Source organism: Telmatherina bonti, assembly GCF_933228915.1.
Source record: "Telmatherina bonti genome assembly, chromosome: 22".
In the NCBI taxonomy this organism is placed as follows: domain Eukaryota; kingdom Metazoa; phylum Chordata; class Actinopteri; order Atheriniformes; family Telmatherinidae; genus Telmatherina; species Telmatherina bonti.
The window spans coordinates 26,338,128-26,354,876 of NC_136631.1; the positions used below are offsets into that span (position 1 = coordinate 26,338,128).

The window sequence follows — 16,749 nt, forward strand, 5'->3', positions numbered from 1 at the left end:
AGAGGTTTTACCTGATCAGAGCAGACCAGCATGTGATTGTGCTGCTCCACATTTGTCTAGACATCACTCAGCCTCAGCCGGAGGAATGTTGGAGGATTTGTCCAGGTGTATTGACGAAATGAATCAACTGTAAATTCTCCCTGTAAAAGAATTTAATCGGATGTAAAGTCAGAAACTCTTTGAGGTGGAGCAAAGGAGAAGATCTCGCCTTGAACTTGGATGAACTTCAGCTGAGGCATGGTACTTGTGTCATCCTAACTGGAAGTTGAAATGAAATAAAGGTACCTACTGGCAAACCCCCTTTTTATACTGGTGAGCATTTGCGTCTCTTGTTTTGTTTTTTGTTTTTTTTCTTCATCTTCTTTCCAAAGCGCGTGGATGGGATGCAGATGTAGGCGCTAAAATGCGCCGTGTCATTCAGCTTAGGGAGGAGGAGGAGGGGGGTGTTTGTAACTTCTGGAAAGAGTCTGTCTGCGCCCCCCAAAACCCGCCGCAGTGGCCGCTTGTCGGAGCGAGTGCGCTGCAGTGGGGCCGCTGCCTCTGTGCGCTCTGACTGGAGGGGGCTGGATCTCCTGATTGAATCCAGCTGTTGTGAAAGTGCTCGGAGGGGGCCCGTCAATTTGCATGGCTAAATAACCCGCACAGCACGACGGATCTGGGCAGAAACGGAAGGGTCCTTTTTTTTTTTTTTTTTTTTTTTTTTTTTAAGGCACTCCTGCAACATTTTGGTCAATGTACCGAAGCTTCAGCTCGATCACGCAGCGGTTAATGAAAGCCTGGTGTCGACTTTCGCGTAAAGGCGCATAGTTGAGGTGTGTGTGTGGGGGGGTGTTGGTGAGTGCCCCGCTGGGATTCAAATTCACGGGTCGTCTAAGTTTCCTTTGAAAGGGAGCTCACTAGAAACCATTAAGCCATGCTTTCTGAAATGCGTGGTCTCAGGTTTTACTCCTCTTCAAGGTCAGTACTCCACTTCTTTCCATAATCCGGATTTTTTTTGCGTAACGGACTACGTTTCATTTGGCTTTGCTTTAGATACGTGTTTGAATAATAACAAGATGCTTATGTGGAGCTCCGGTTTCTTCAACCAGCTGTTCCTGAAATTCCCTCTTTGCAGGATGTTGGCTGCTCTGGTATTTATTCTGCTTTGTATCCAGTCTGGGCATGGACAGGTAACCCCTCACATTGCTTCACGTCACCATGTGACTGATGTTTCTGTAAGAGAAAGCTTGAACAAAAGTAGAACAAATACTTGATTCATAAAGAGATGTTTGACTCGGATTAAACGATCAAGTCAGGTCTTGTAGAAAATCATCAGACTGTCAACAAATCCATGTTTGCATAACACTGAAACGGCCCCTCTCTCCTCAGACCTGCACAAACGGTTTTGCATATGACAGGGGCTTAAGACAATGCTCAGGTAAGGAACAAGTTCACCTTTTCAGCCAAATGAATATACCCACCTAAAGTTACACAATATAGGCTAGTCCTAAACAGGGTGGAATCTGGTCACACAGATGATTTGGATGCAGGAGAAGCTTTATCTGTGCTCTGCTCTGTATTCCAGATGTGAATGAATGCATTATCCTGCAATATCCGTGCCAAGGAGAGATGGAGTGCGTCAACCGGGTTGGGGGTTATAGTTGCATCCCGACTGGTTTGTATGATCGGTCGTACAGACCGAGTGGCCCCATCCAGCAGGAGCCAAGTTACCCAGACACCTCTGATGGAGGTCCAGACACCTTCCTCCCTGCTGCTCAGAGACCGGTGGAGCCAAGCTATCCTAGAGTGAGACCCCCTGTTCTTTGCACCCTGGGATATGCTCCTGCAGCAGATGGCACGTGTAACGGTGAGTTTGTATAAATGTCTCTTAATAGATGAAGAAAATCACTACAATAAAATTCTTCTTTAGAAACAAATTAATAATATATTTGTCAAAATAATGATAACCAAGAACAGGCATAATTTTATTGCTTGCTTTAACCCATGAAGACCCAACCCATTAAAAATGCCAGAATTTTTTAACACGGGGTCTTTATTTGTCCCGTTCAGAAAATGTAAAATAAAAAAGTACCAACATTTTTTTTAGAGATAGTTACCATTTATTACCATGTGATATGTCAAAGTTTTTATAGAATAACTTTCTGCTTTCTGCTGTCCATTAAGGAGCAGAAGACAAAAATCAGATTGTGTTCCACAGCATAAAGCGGTGCCTCTGAAACTGTATGTATTATATATTTGTTATGCCGGGTTCTAAAGGGTTAAACCCTTTCACTATGTTCAGTTTAGTGGTCCCCAAATTAAAGGCCCAGGTCTGGCCAAGCAACTCAACATGAACATTAGAATCTAAAATATATTGTTTAAAGAAATTTATTCTTTGTGGTCTTCATTTGTTTTTGCTGCCCTGCGAGCTGTCCAGGGTGTACCTCGCCTTTCCCCCACAAACTGCTGGGATAGACTCCAGCTTCGCCGCAACCCTTCATTGGGCTAAGCGGTTAGGATAATGAATGAATGAATTTGTTTTTGCTAGTTCGTGCGGCTCATTTCATTTATGAACAACAAACTGTGTTAGTGTACCACCCTAATCAGCATCTCTCAGATTCTCCTATGAAATGGTATGAATCCTTTGGAATGAACAGAATTTCAGCGTTAATATTTTACATGACGACACCAAACACACTTTAACTGAACTAACAACAGATACAAACAGCTGTACTTTTCACGTTTGCATTGAACAGACAGGAAAAAAATTATTATCAAGACTGGAAGTGATGCTTTTCTTAAAATGATGAGACTGGGGTTACTGGCAAACGTTAGTTAATATGAATAAAAAATGACTGAGTGGGTGCAACATACAGAAGCTGAAGCACTCTGATTAAATTAAATGGAAAATACTCCTGGAGGAAATCACAATGATTAAGCCAACCTGTGAGTCCATGTCATCCTCTTTCTGTTTTTCTGATCAATTTCCTGTCAAGCTACATTCAGAGGGCTTTTTCTCAGGTCAGGGAAACTTTGCAAACAGGTGGAAATTAATCAAAAATATACAAGAGGATGACGTAAGTTTAGAAGCGAATCAACGATTGTCTGATTAGAAAAAGAAGAAAATGCATGTTTTGGAATTTATGTGATGTTAAGGCTTGACCCTGATTGTGCAAGTTTCTTAAGCAGCTGCCAGAAACAAGTGATGAGGGTTGTTCCTGCTAGAGAGAAAGAGTAACTGAACTCAAGAGCTTTTTCCTACACAGCGACTTATAATGTATTCAGAAGAGGCATGAAAAATGCAGCTATTTGTGTTCATTACCCAGACTGTATTTGTGAATACTTAAAATGAAGATCAGATGTATTTCTTTGATTGATCTGTTCAGAAATCATGGTGATTCACAGTAATTCACAAACTTATTATCATGTTATTATCAACTAAACATTTACATCACCTTTAAAATTGCTGTTCATTATCTTAACTTGATAGCATGCTTGTTTAAATGTCGTTGAGCTGTTTTGGCGTGGGTCAGCATTTACACCCAGCCATCACAGGCAGGGAATGCTCGGTAATGAGTCTGGAGTCAGTTTGCAGTTTTCTGTAGCTAATCGTGGAAAAGTAACCTCTTGCATATGTGGGAGATTTTTCTTTTACCTCCCATCTTTGGATTAATCACAAAATCTTTTTGTGGTGCTCTGACCTTACTTTTTAAAACATAGCCTCAAGAGTAATTTGATCTTGATTACTAATTTTCTTGGTTCTCACACGAAAACCTTAAAAGCTTATTACCACGCAACTGTGTTTTAGAAGTAAAGTAGATATTTGTCCTCACTGGCTAAGCTTGGTAGTGACAGTCCAGACATCTGCCGCCTCCTTCTGTTTATTAGATGTTAGAGTTAAACGAGAGGGATGTGGTGACACAAAGGAAGATGGATGAAGGCCAAAAAATTGGTTTAAGTTACAAAGGATTGTGGTCAAACTTTAAAAGGAATGCATGACTCTGTTAGATCATAGTGACATGTTTTATTTTAGGCTCAATGCAGCAGCCTGCCTGCACAGGCACCTTCATCTCCTCACAGTAAATACATCTTCCTTCATGCTAATTGAGTCTGATGCATTGCATAAACCGTAAAACACCCCAAGCTGTGAGATTAAAAACAACATGTAAGATTTATTGAGTCCATCTTTGCATAATTACCCCACTGGGTTCACTTGGTGAATGTTATTAAAATTGCCACTTTAAAGTAAATTCATTCTGTTTTTCTGTCATTTGTGATAAATCAGTGGTAAACCTGTACTGAAGTGGGATTTTATTCGTATAGTAGTTTCCTTTCTCTAGAGAGAGCACTAGAGTTGAGCTCATGCACAAATATGGACCGGTTTTTCTTTGCAGGGGAGAGAGCCTGCCGGGGAATCGACTCAGTGCCTTGTTTGGGTAAACTACAATACCAGAGTGCCAAAAATTGAGGTCATGTGTTACCAAATCTGATCCTCGAACAGGCATGTCTCTGTGGGGGCCACTTGTTACAAGTCCACACACTTTTGGAGGCTGCCGTGTGTGTGTGTGTGCAGTCATGTAAGCAGTTGCTGACTGATGTTTGCTTGGGGCAGAAACTACACTGACTGTGACTTCCTGTATGAGTCTGTAACAAACATGGCTTTGTTTTTTAGTTAGTGCCACAATATTCTGCCACTTTCTTTAATGGCACCAGTCTGTGGGGGGAAAAGGAACTGATTAGCGCTCTGGTATGCCTTGATTTCTGGGCTTGTTTAGCTAACAACACACAGACACAGTCCTATCCCTCTCTTAGTCATGGTTTTACAAAAACAGCAGGTAAATTTGTTTTTTAGATGTCGCCATAGTTGTTTATGCCCATGCAAGCTGCACTATTTGGCCAAATGTTTGGACACTCGATCGTTGAACATGTCTGTACCAAAACCACAAGCCTTAGTCTTATCCTTTAGCGGTCCCCTTGAGATTCAGCTTCACAGGAGTGTAAAGCCTTACTGGAGAGATTTAGTTTATTTAGCCATCACAGCAGTAGTAAAGTTGGCCACAGATGATGTGGCTCAGCTAACTCAAATTGTTGGAGTTCACCCAAAAGGTTTTAGTCAGGGCTCAATCATTTCTTGTAGACTTGGCTTTCTGTAGTCGTTTGTGTGTACATATTTCGAGAAATGTAATAATTTGTTTTCTTGCAGAAGAATTGTCACTATTTGCATTGTAAAAACAAAGCTACCAAGTAGTTAGCTTAGCTTAGTTTACCACAGACAAGAAAATGTGTTAGGCTAGCATTGCTAATTAGCTGAATGCGGCTATTACTGTATGAAAATGAAGCTAAAGTCATCATTTTGCTAGCTTAGCTTATCAATGAAAAAAATAGAAACACATGGAAACTTATATAGTAGACTTGACTTATAAAGTTCACAAATAATATATATATTTTTTTGTTTAGTCTGGGAGTCACACTTTGAAAAAAGGTAGCAAGTAGATCTTATCCATTTAGTCTCGGCTAAGAGGAATTAGCCAAATGCTGTGCCAGAGACTTGATATATCCTTCCAAAAATACTTCACAATTGTAATATGTTTTGTAATGGATTGGCGACCAGGGTGTACCGTGCCTCATGCCAAATCATAGCCGGGGTACGCTCCAGCTTACCACCGATCCTTATTTGGATGAAGCGGTTAGGAAAATGAATAAATTAATGTAATATTTCCCCAAATTGTCAAAAATGTTTACCTTGACTTTGTGGGCCTTCCACAAAACCTCAATATCTGTCTGCCTCTGTGCTTTGAACAAGTCAGGGAGGTGTAATTCCAATAAGAATGATTAATATTAAGTTATAATCCAGTTTGCATTTTAAACACCTCTTTCAATATCAGTGTTATTTTGTGTTTGTTAGCATACATATGGTCATAAAACTTCCCAAGTTCACCTGGTTTCCACTTGTTTTCCCTCAGCCAATTGAAACAAATTGTCGCCCTTCCTGAGTCTGGTCTTACTGACTTTTCCTTCCTGTTAAAAAATAGTTTTACCATTCTGCTTTTACCTGCTGCCATGTGCATGCTTAGGATGGGAATTGTGTCAAAGATTAGATTTTGATGCAATCCATTGGCTTCCTAAGCTAGGTAATTATTTTTCTGAATTGTTTATATTATAAAAGCAACAGATTTGTTTTAATTGACTTGTAATTTGACTACAGTGAACTGAATTGAAATGAAGCATAGTTAATCTTGAGGACCTCAGTGTGTTTCTTTTCAAATGTATTTGGGTTCAATGTTCATTATGACTCATAATGTCATTTTTGGAGATTTTTAGATTAATTTAGATGCTTCAGAAAATGTTCCAACATTGTGGGCTCCTATATTCAGCAGTGACTTCTCTTAAATAAATAGATTTATATGTGAAACAAACCCATCGCAAAGCTGTTACTTAGGAGAAGCTTGAATATTGTTCATCTGTTTTAATAAAAACTCAAACAAACACAGTTTTTTTTAAACCAGTAAGACCTGCATTGGGACATTTATGGGTGTCAACACCTATTTATTTATCATCTCCTACAGAGGTCTATATTTGTATGTTGGAGATCTGTAGTGAAGTTACATATGGTGTGCAGATGAGAACCTTTTAAAAATGTTCTCCACAGTTAATGCAAGCAGGTGCTGCAGTTGTGTAGATTTTGGCTGGTGGTCGAACTTTCTGCACCTTTACCACCCCTGTGAAGGACCAGTGGCCCAAACTGGCACAAAGGGCAACAGTCTCACAGACGTTATCGCTTAACATAGCTGCCTGTCCAAACAGTGGGAAAAAAGAAAAGAAAAGGCTCCCACCCACTTCCCTCACTGCTTTTCCAGAGAATGCTGACTTCACAGTCTGAGAACCGCAACCAGAGGTGGTACTTTTTCATTTGTCACATCCACATAAGGAAGTGTGGTTCTTTGGATGTAGTCCGCAAGGTGCTCCAGGGGCGACTGTGGAATTCGGATGGTAATTAGAGATATCACCAATCTATTGCAAAAACAATTGTGACGTTATGCTGTTGAAAGTCAGCTGTTGTTTTAAGAGGTTTTTTGAACACAGGGTGGTGAAAACCAGAGTGGAAGACTTTTGAATAGAAGATGGCTGATATAATCGCTTTCCTTTGGAAAAAAAATCAAAGTCTAATGGACCTGCTTTAAACTAAGCTGGAAAAAAATCCATAAAATGCTGTGGTGGAGTTCCTTAAGGAAGGGAAGAGTAGAAAAGCTAACTAAAATACAGAGACTAACATATTTCTTTCTTTTAAAGAAAGAAATATGTTCAATGTCTGTTAAAGGCGCAGAGTGTCAACAACAGAAAAATGCAATATATCATTGAAAGTTGTTTTACTGGTTTCTAACACTTTAATAAAATAACTGATATGGTTTTATTACCTTATAACGAACCATTTCTATCGACTTTTAAAGCTTGGAAAGCTTTAAAAGCTTGGAAAGCTTTAAAAGTGCAGTATTAGCTTTGATAGGTGGTACCGCCCTTTTTGTGATAAGTAACACCTTAAAAGGACCATAGAAGAAGACATTACTCATGTACTCAATAATAAAGTAGTCACCTGTAGCCTGGTTTTTAGTGCACCTGAGACCACTGGATTTTTTTTTTTTTTTTTTATGGTCTTGAAACATTTTCAGCATGATTGGACATAGATAGTGTCCTTCTTGGAATGGGCCATCCACATGCAGGAATAGCACTGGCAATGTATTTGACCTCCAGCATACATTAGGAGGTGAAGTAAAGCTGAAAAAGATTAATAAAACATGTCCACTTATTCCATCTGTAAGTACAAACACAAGTGGAGCAGTATGAACCTACATTAGTGACCATGAGCACTGACCCAGACCCGTGGCAGCGGCTGCCTAGCATCCAAGTGTCCATCAGTCTCATGGAAATCCACCTGGATGCTAGAAACTGAGTTTTCCAGCAGAACTGGATTTTAAAAACCTCATCAGTACTATTCACATCATCTGTCAGTGGTGCTAAAGTCTTCATGAAATCAAGATGTTTAAGTGTTTGGAACTGATCTGTTTTGGTCTAAACATCACCTACACACCGCTGTGAGATCCATCAAACAGTTTTTACAACTTTTACAGTTTTAATAGATTTATTTACAAATTTAGAAAATGAATCCTGTATTACAGGCAATTCAATAACTTTAAAAGTAATTATAATAATGCTCTGTTATGATTTGGAACTCAAATAAAGGTGATGCAATACAATTGAAAAGCTTTACATAATCTGAATGTAATGTTGTTAATGCAAAAAACTCGAAGTTTTTATTATATGAAAGAATTCCTTATTCATGGTATTATTGCTTATTTGTCCTCTATCTCTTCTTCATGTGTCAGGCTATCTGTTAGTTACACTCTTTAATCAATATTTCTATGTACCCTCCATTCTGTTGCAGACATTGATGAATGCGAGACAAACTCTCATCACTGTAACCCGACTCAGCTGTGCATCAACACAGCCGGTGGCTACACCTGCTCCTGCACTGAAGGTTACTGGCTGCTTGGTGGACAGTGTCAGGGTGAGCTTTGGCTTCTTCTTTTTTTTTAAATTTTTTTTTTTTTTTTTTTAGCATATTTAGTTTATCAAATGAATATTGAAGTGGTTTTATTGCCCTTAAAAACCTCTTAGACTGCTGTGCATTTATCAAAGCCCTTACATTAATCTTTTGTCCACAGATGCATCGTCTCTTTGCTTTTGTTTGTAAAAAGAAATCTAGAAAACAAATGTAAAACAAAACTGTGAAAAAGTACAAAAGTAATAAACATAACTGTAGCCTTGCAGAATATTGATCAGGTACTTGAGTGAATTGAACATGTGAGCTACACAAAGCAAAGCCTCAAAAATATTCATTAGTTTTAAAAATTACAAATGTCAACGGCTAATAAAATGAAGTTGGATGTAAAATCATTACAGGTCAAAGTTGTTGGAATAAGTGCTGTTTGAATAAAACAGAAAAGAAAATGCTGGCTCTTGCAGCTACTTTTGTGAGAACAGCGCCCTCTTCATGTTGTGTGGAGTAAAGCAGCAGGACGTGTGGTCTACATATTTCTCATAACTAGTTTGTCTCGCCTTTCAAACCAGATATCGATGAGTGTCGTTACGGTTACTGCCAACAGCTTTGTGCAAATGTCCCCGGCTCCTACTCTTGCTCCTGTAACTCTGGCTTCTTACTCAATCCAGACGGCCGTACCTGCCAAGGTAAGCACAAACAGAACTACAGAGGCACGGCAAACGTCTTGCATGAATACCTGTGCAGGTGTGCCACACCATTCCATTCATTCACTGCAACAACGCTTTGTTGATTTACGGTTTGGCTAGATGTGGATGAGTGTGAAGAGGAACCGTGCAGTCATGGTTGCTTCAACACCTACGGTTCTTTTATGTGCAACTGCAACGAAGGATTCGAGCTGGCGTCAGACGGAACGACTTGCATTGGTGAGTAAACCACAATAATTTCTTCATGAAATGTCACACAATCCTCATTTTTCTAAAGATATAACCTGATTAGATTCATTACATTTTCATCTGGGCATGTTCCGTTATCATTCATACTGCACATGCTCACATGGAGCAGAGACCTTTCCTAAAAGTTGTTGCATGACTGCAGGCCAGCACAAAACGCCTCATGCCAACTGTAAAGCACGGTGGTGGAAGTGTGATGATTTAGGCTTGTTCAGGAGTCACAGGACCTGGACATCTTGCACCTTGCTGTGTTCCACTTGACTCAGAGGTCGGAAGCCAGAAATGGGAATGACAAAGTCAGAAAACATGGATGCTGCCGGGATCTCCTTTGTTTTGCTTGAGACTTCAGATGCTAACATGTTAGCAACAGTTCCTAATGTTAGCAGAGAGACGACATTCAACACATAGTGTTCTGGACATGCAAACGTTTTGTAAACTTAACCTCTGTGTAGAAGTTATAAAGCACTACCTTTAACTCTAATTTATGTACAGTTAAACAAGTATATTTATACGTGAATATATGTTTATCATTTGTTTTGTTCAACTTTGTTTTGTTGGGCAGCCATCTTTACTGGTAAACTTGGGGTAGGCGGGTCTCCTGGTTGGATTTCTGACTTCAGAGGGCATCCAAGTTATTTTTTTGACTGGGAACTCAGAAAATCCGACTTCCGAGTACAAATTGAACAGAGCATCATTCAGTCAAAAATGAACTCTTCTCTATAACAATGCAATCTGAAGTCACATGCGAGGCCATGTGTCCTAAAACCAAAGCTTGGCTAGAATTGGGTAATGCAATGAAACAATGGTCCGAAGCACTGCTGCAAATCAACAGCTTGGTGGTAAAAAAAAAAAAGCAACAGAATGTTGAAATGATCCACTTAAAATTCAGACCTCAGTCTGATTGAGATTCTGTGGTGAGACATTAGGAAAACTGTACGTAAACAAATGCTTGCAAACCCCAAGGAACTGAAATGACTTTATTAAGAGTGGACCAAAATTCCTCCACAATAATGTGAAAGATTTCTGTATTAAATGATTAAAGTTACTGCGATGGACTGGCGAGCTGTCCAGGGTGTACCCTGCCTGTCGCCCAAGGCCGGCTGGGATAGGCTCCAGCTTCCCCGCGACCCTGAATTGGAATAAGCGGTTTGGAAAATGAATGAATGAATGAATGATTAAAGTTATTGCTGCTGAAAATGTTTTTACAAACTACTGAAGAATTGAGTGTTTCTGTTTGTCATACAATGCTTTAACATATGTTTCCCTGGGAAACAATAAGTGTTTTCATTTAGATTGAATTGAATAAATGTGCTTTCTCTTGGCATCAATATAATTTTACCATGAGTATTAATTGCATATCTTTTTATTCCATTTAGACTTAGATGAGTGCAGTTTCTCTGAGTTTCTGTGCCAGTACAGATGTATAAACACCCCCGGCTCCTTCTCCTGCATCTGTCCACCTGGATATTATGTATATGAGGACGGCAGGAGTTGTGAAGGTACAGTTCCCTGCTGTAGACATCAATATTTCCATATGCATAAAAAAATAAATGTTGTTTGCATCTGTTAGTTTGTCATTTAATAATTTAATGTCAACTCATAAATCTTGAGCAATGACTGTTTTTCCTAATATTTACTTAAAAAGTGTCACGTCTTTCTTGCTGATGACTTGTTGTTGTCTTCCTGTTGATGTGGATGCTTTAACTGACTTTGATTGTTGTGTGTTTGATTTTAAAGATATCAATGAATGTGACACTGGTAACAACACCTGTACAACAGAACAAGTATGTTTCAATTTCCAGGGAGGCTATACATGCCTGGATCCCTTACTGTGTCAACCGCCTTACATTGCAGTTAGTGACAAGTGAGTTTTCCAACTTGCTCTCCAGCACATTCAATGCATTTTCAACAGCTTCTCTTTCTGACATTTTGCTCTCAAACCTACACTGAAGCTAAACCTGTTGTCTGCTCCTCAGCCAGTGTATGTGCTCAGCTGAGAACCCTACCTGCAGGGACAGGCCCTTCACCATTCTGTACCGACACATGGACCTGTCATCGGGGCACAGTGTGCCTGCAGATATCTTCCAGATGCAGGCCACTACGCGTTACCCCGGTGCTTTCTACATCTTCCAGATAAAGTCGGGCAACGAAGGGCGAGAGTTTTACATGAGGGTAGGATCTACCACCGATCAATTAATAATATTAACAAAACCTTTGACATGTGTAGAGGCCACATAAAATAAATAAGCAGGTAAAATTTTCACTGAAAACGTGCTTCTGTGAAGAAAAAAGCAGAAAAAAATGCAACAAAGACAGGAAGAACTGTGCGTTCAACATGGATGAACTTTAAAAAGTGAGAAGCAAACAGTGCCACTTTTAGAAACATTGTCAATAAAGAACAAAAGTAAATATGAACTGAAAGCTGGCAAGGAAAAAGCGATAATATTTGCTTGTTAAAAGATTTATATGGGACGCGCTGCCGAAACGCCACAGCTGGAGCACTTTAGTTACCAAAGGCGGTGCCATCATTAGTCTTGGATTTGTTTTATATGATCTACATGCTTATTAATGTGGTGAACAGTGAGTATGATGTGTGAGAATCACTCTATAAATATAATATATATTCAACTGTCAAAACAATCTTGACAAGTGGAGGAAAGCAAACAACTAAATTTCACTGATAAGTTAAATATGTAGTTTACTTTTCAATTTCAAACTAATTCAAAAGAGATTTTTTTTTAGTCCACATTAATCTCAAAGGAAAACTTGACAACGCTGATCAGTTACGATATTAAAATGCTGATGTTCACAAGTTTTTCAAGATTGACAAAATAATGTGAAAAGACATTTTACTGTAATGAGATTTACATTATTCTGGTAATTCATTGTTAGTTTTTTTTAAGTCTGCTTGTTTTAGGTTCCTATAAGCAGCCTGTCGCTCAGCTCGTGGCTGCAGACAGCAGTCAGAACGCTCTCAGGTAGGAATTACCAGGCAGGAAAACTCTCAGGAAAGTTAAACCAACAAATAATAACAGAACAATAGAAAGGAACATTTGGCAATCCAAAGCAATGCAGAGCCTAAATCTAATAATATAAAGGATGTATCTTTTGCATCAAAGACCTGTTAACTTTGCTACTGTTTTCTTAATTAAAAACATTTGTTTCAACCTCTGCTGCAAGCCAGCTGGGATCCAAAAGTCCCTCCAAAAAACCCAACATGACAGGAAAAATGAATGAAATTCCGAGAAAAAGTAAAGATGTTTACTGTATTTTAAAAAAAATTCACTGAGGTAGTTACTGGAAGTAAGTTGTCTAATGAATCTGCTATTCCTGCTTAATTCTGCTGATCAGCAGCTGGAATATTAGGCGCATGAAATGACGTGTAGCAGGTGCAGGAGATAAAGCTTTAGAAGAAAATTGGCAAATGCAAAAGTTTACATTGTCAAATGTATGAATACTACATTTACTTAAATCCTTGTTTCTTAATCCAGGTCCTCAGGACCCCCTGCAGTGCATGTTTTATTGGTAACCCTACTTTAACACACCTGAATGAAACAAAGGGCTCATTTACAGGCTGTAAAGAACTTGATGAGGAAGATCAAAAATGGAAGATCCGGTGTTTTGGAGGAGGAACATGTCTCAGGGGTTCCTGAGGACCTGGATAGGGACACACTCCTTTAACTTAAAAGAAACAGTGAACATGCTTTTAATATTTGCCTTTTTTTTCCAACTTCGATATCAGTATTCAGTATTTATCTCGGGTTGAGCAGGAAGAACATGGTGTTTGCAGTTAAGTGATCAACAGCTGAATCATGTGACATGAGTAGCAGTAACATCAGCGCTTTCCCACGCAAAGGGTGGGACTATTTATTTCAATTTGCAGCCAGTAGATGGAGCAATATCAATGCATTGTTTCTGGTTTTAATTCTTCTCTAAATGATTTATCAGAAAATGCACAAGAGGATTTTATTCTATTGTACAGTCATTTAGAAGACCAAAGCGACTTACATATTGTACGGTATGAATCCTCATTTGCTTGACGAAAACAATTATTTATTTACATGCTGTTGAACTCCATGAACCAGATATGAGTGAAGCTGACTGCTTTAAAAAAAATCTGGGCTTTTGTTCCCTTGCTATACGTAATATAAAGAAGGCCGTGAGCTGATTTACTTCCAGCATGACTGACTTCACCACTTCGTGCTCTTCATTCCTCACATTCCTCCTCTTTGTCTGTGTTCTTTTCCTCTTACAGCAAACCAGCAATGTGAGCGCCACGCTCGTCTTGTCGCGGCCAATCAAAGGGCCAAAGGAGGTGGTGCTTGACTTGGAGATGGTCACAGTCAACAATGTCATCAACTTCCGAGGCAGCTCCATCATACGGCTGACGATATTTGTATCAGAGCACCCGTTCTAAACTTCAAAACACGAACCTCATCACACCAGATTTTAAGCCTGATGCAGCTGATGTAGTTTTATTTGATGAAGCCCTATTCTTCCTCTCTCCCCCCTTATCATTATGTCATCTTCAGTAAAGACACATCCGATAAGGACTTTGCCAAGATCAGATGATGGGAAGGCATTCCTGTGTTTGAATCCCCACCCTGATTTACCAGACGCTGCGCTTTTATGGCTACAATGTGGACTCAGAGAGATATTTATGGTGTACAATTTCTGACATCCTCTCCTCATATAGAATGATTGACACAGTATTCACTGAGTTTCGGTGTACATGCATGAGTTTCCCAAGTTTTCTGTGAATCTTCATCCCTTCACATTTAAGCTGTGAAAGCATCTTTCGTGCCGTCATGATCATAGTCGTGTATTTGCAGATGCACAACTATGCAGATTTGTAATTATGTAACTGAATTGTTGATCACAATTTCTTTTAGACCAATAAATGTCTTCACCACAGAAACGGCTGTCCCTGGCATGAATCGCTGTGTCAAATATAAATAATAAACATGATGGAATGATTTGGAAATGATATAAACAAATTGAAAAAAATGCAAACATGCCACATCAACACATTTCATTGTTGGGATGGAACGTATTTTTAGCTTTGTTCCATTGCTTGTTTTACAGTGTTGTGTAACTGAGGCTAGACAAGTTGATCTAGTTTTAAAAGTGAAACATTTTGCACTTTGTGATTTCCTTTGTAGTATTTCTTTGTTTCATAATTAGCATAATGTTTCAAGTGAGTAACAAGTTTGGGCCGGAGACAGGTTGGGTTATCACCACATCTTTTAATGGGTTGTTATGCAGCTTTAATGCAGGAAAAAATCCAGTCTCCCTTCTGTAGTCCTGATGATGCAGCATCCTCCATATCCTAAGGGCTCATCTTAAAACAGGGGTGTGAAACTCAAGTCCTTGAGGGCCGGTATCCTGCAGGTTTTTGTTGTCTTCATGCTCCAACACACCTGACTGAAATCCATAAATATGCTGAGAAGAAGCTGCTGGATTCATTTGATTTGAATCAACTGTGTTGGTAGAAGGAAATAACAAAAACCTGCCGGATACCGGCCCTCTAGGAATGGAGTTTGACACCCCTGTCTTAAAAAATCTCATGTCAGCCATGTTTGTGGACCCACAAGGTACATATTCTTCTTCATTCTATCATTTTTTAATTCACTGAATGGTTTTTAAAGTCTTCCTGAGGTAATGCAAAGATTTCCAATGCAGGATCATGGCTGTTTTTCAGGCAGTACAGCACTGAACACCACAAACAGTTTCAGATTCAGGAGATGTCTTTGAGCAGATTCTCTGCTTTTTTTTTTCTTTTTTTTTTTTATCATACTTTGGACTTAATGAAATCTACATTTTCTTTTCAGGTTTAAGTTTTTAACAGCCTAGTTAAGCTAAACTAATATACACTCTTCATCTACGGGTTGCCTGTCTCATGACAAATATAGTTGCACAATTTTTAACCACATGCTGAATCATCATCACTCCAGATCAGGGGTGTCCAAAGTCGTTCCTGGAAGGCCTCCATCCTTCTGGTTTTTTATGTTCATCTTCTTTTACATCTGACTCACATTAAATTGATCCAAAAGCTTTTGAGGTTCAGTGACTCAGTCATGTAAATCAGGTCTGCTGGAGCTGGGATTCCTGGAAAACCTGCAGGATTGTGGCCCTTAAGGAGTGGAGCTGGACACCCCTGTTCCAGATTCTCTTGAATGTGACTATAAATGTTTTTTTTTGTCTCTCTGTGACGGACTGGTGGTCTGTCCTGAGTGTACCCTACCTCTGGCCTGTTAAAATATTAGTCCATGCCTTTATACTTCCAGACTGGTTTCCTGCTATTCATTATTCATGGGTTGTCCCATATATGCCCTGAAAAGTCTCCAGCTGATCCAAAATGCTGCAGTGAGGGTTCTGATGAGGACTAGCAGGAGAGATCATATTCCACCAGTTTTAGCCTCTCTACACTGGCTCCCTGTTAAATCCAGGATAAAGTTTAAAATTCTTCTCCTCACATATAAAGCTCTCCATGACCAGGCTCCATTGTACATAAAAGATCTTATAGTTCCATATATTCCAAATAGAGCACTTCACTCTCAGACTGCAGGTTTACTGGTGGTTCCCAGAGTCTCAAAGAGTACTATGGGAGGAAGGGCCTTTAACTATCAGGCTCCTCTCTTATGGAACCAGCTCCCACCGTGGGTTCGGGAGGCAGACTCCCTCCACACCTTTAAGATGGAGCTGAAAACCTTCCTTTTCTATGATTCTTATAGTTAGGATATGAGCATCTCCTGAGTTGGAGTCTGCATGTACGGGACCCAACTGTCCAGATTATGCTCATTGCTCTAATAGTTATGGGTAGTCTAGCCAACCATTACTTATGTAGCAATGGGGATGTTACCTGATGCACTGAGAAGTACCTCGCTCTATTTCTCTAATATGTTAAAGTATAAATATATGCCAATATTGCCGTCTCTAACTTATTTCTCCTTTTTTCCGCAGGTCTTTGTGATTAAGTGTAGTTGTACATGTTGTTCTGTCTTTTCTGTCGTCTCCACCCCAACCAGTCGAGGCAGATGGCTGCCCTCCCTGAGCCAGGTTCTGCCGGAGGTTTTCTTCCTGTTAAAGGGGAGTTTTTTCCTTCCCACTGTCGCCGAGTGCATGCTCAGGATGGGGGATTGGATTGAAGTCTTGATTTGACGCAATCAGTTAGTTTCTATTATAGGATAGGTATGAATTGGCTCGAAATGATGTGTATGTTTATTCGTGTATGTAAAGTGCCCTGTGACAACATTGTTGTGA

General features: G+C 39.6%; 1 protein-coding gene across 5 annotated transcripts; it reads left to right on the forward strand.

The window, feature by feature from the left end:
• Positions 1 to 14: 14 nt before the first annotated feature.
• fbln5 (fibulin 5) lies at positions 15 to 14,392 on the forward strand. 5 transcript variants are annotated; one of them, XM_079262480.1, is made up of 11 exons: positions 15 to 312; positions 1,115 to 1,169; positions 1,369 to 1,417; positions 1,565 to 1,846; positions 8,420 to 8,542; positions 9,106 to 9,222; positions 9,343 to 9,459; positions 10,863 to 10,985; positions 11,224 to 11,350; positions 11,463 to 11,658; positions 13,742 to 14,392. In XM_079262480.1, exons 2-11 carry the CDS (start codon positions 1,116 to 1,118, stop codon positions 13,901 to 13,903), a joined length of 1,350 nt encoding a protein of 449 aa, XP_079118606.1. In that variant the 5' UTR covers positions 15 to 312; position 1,115; the 3' UTR covers positions 13,904 to 14,392. The 5 variants fall into 5 exon arrangements, with proteins under 5 accessions (XP_079118606.1, XP_079118603.1, XP_079118605.1 ...); XM_079262477.1 differs by lacking the exon at positions 15 to 312 and adding an exon at positions 503 to 957 and having other exon boundaries at positions 1,033 to 1,169; XM_079262479.1 differs by lacking the exon at positions 15 to 312 and adding an exon at positions 503 to 957.
• Positions 14,393 to 16,749: the final 2,357 nt, after the last annotated feature.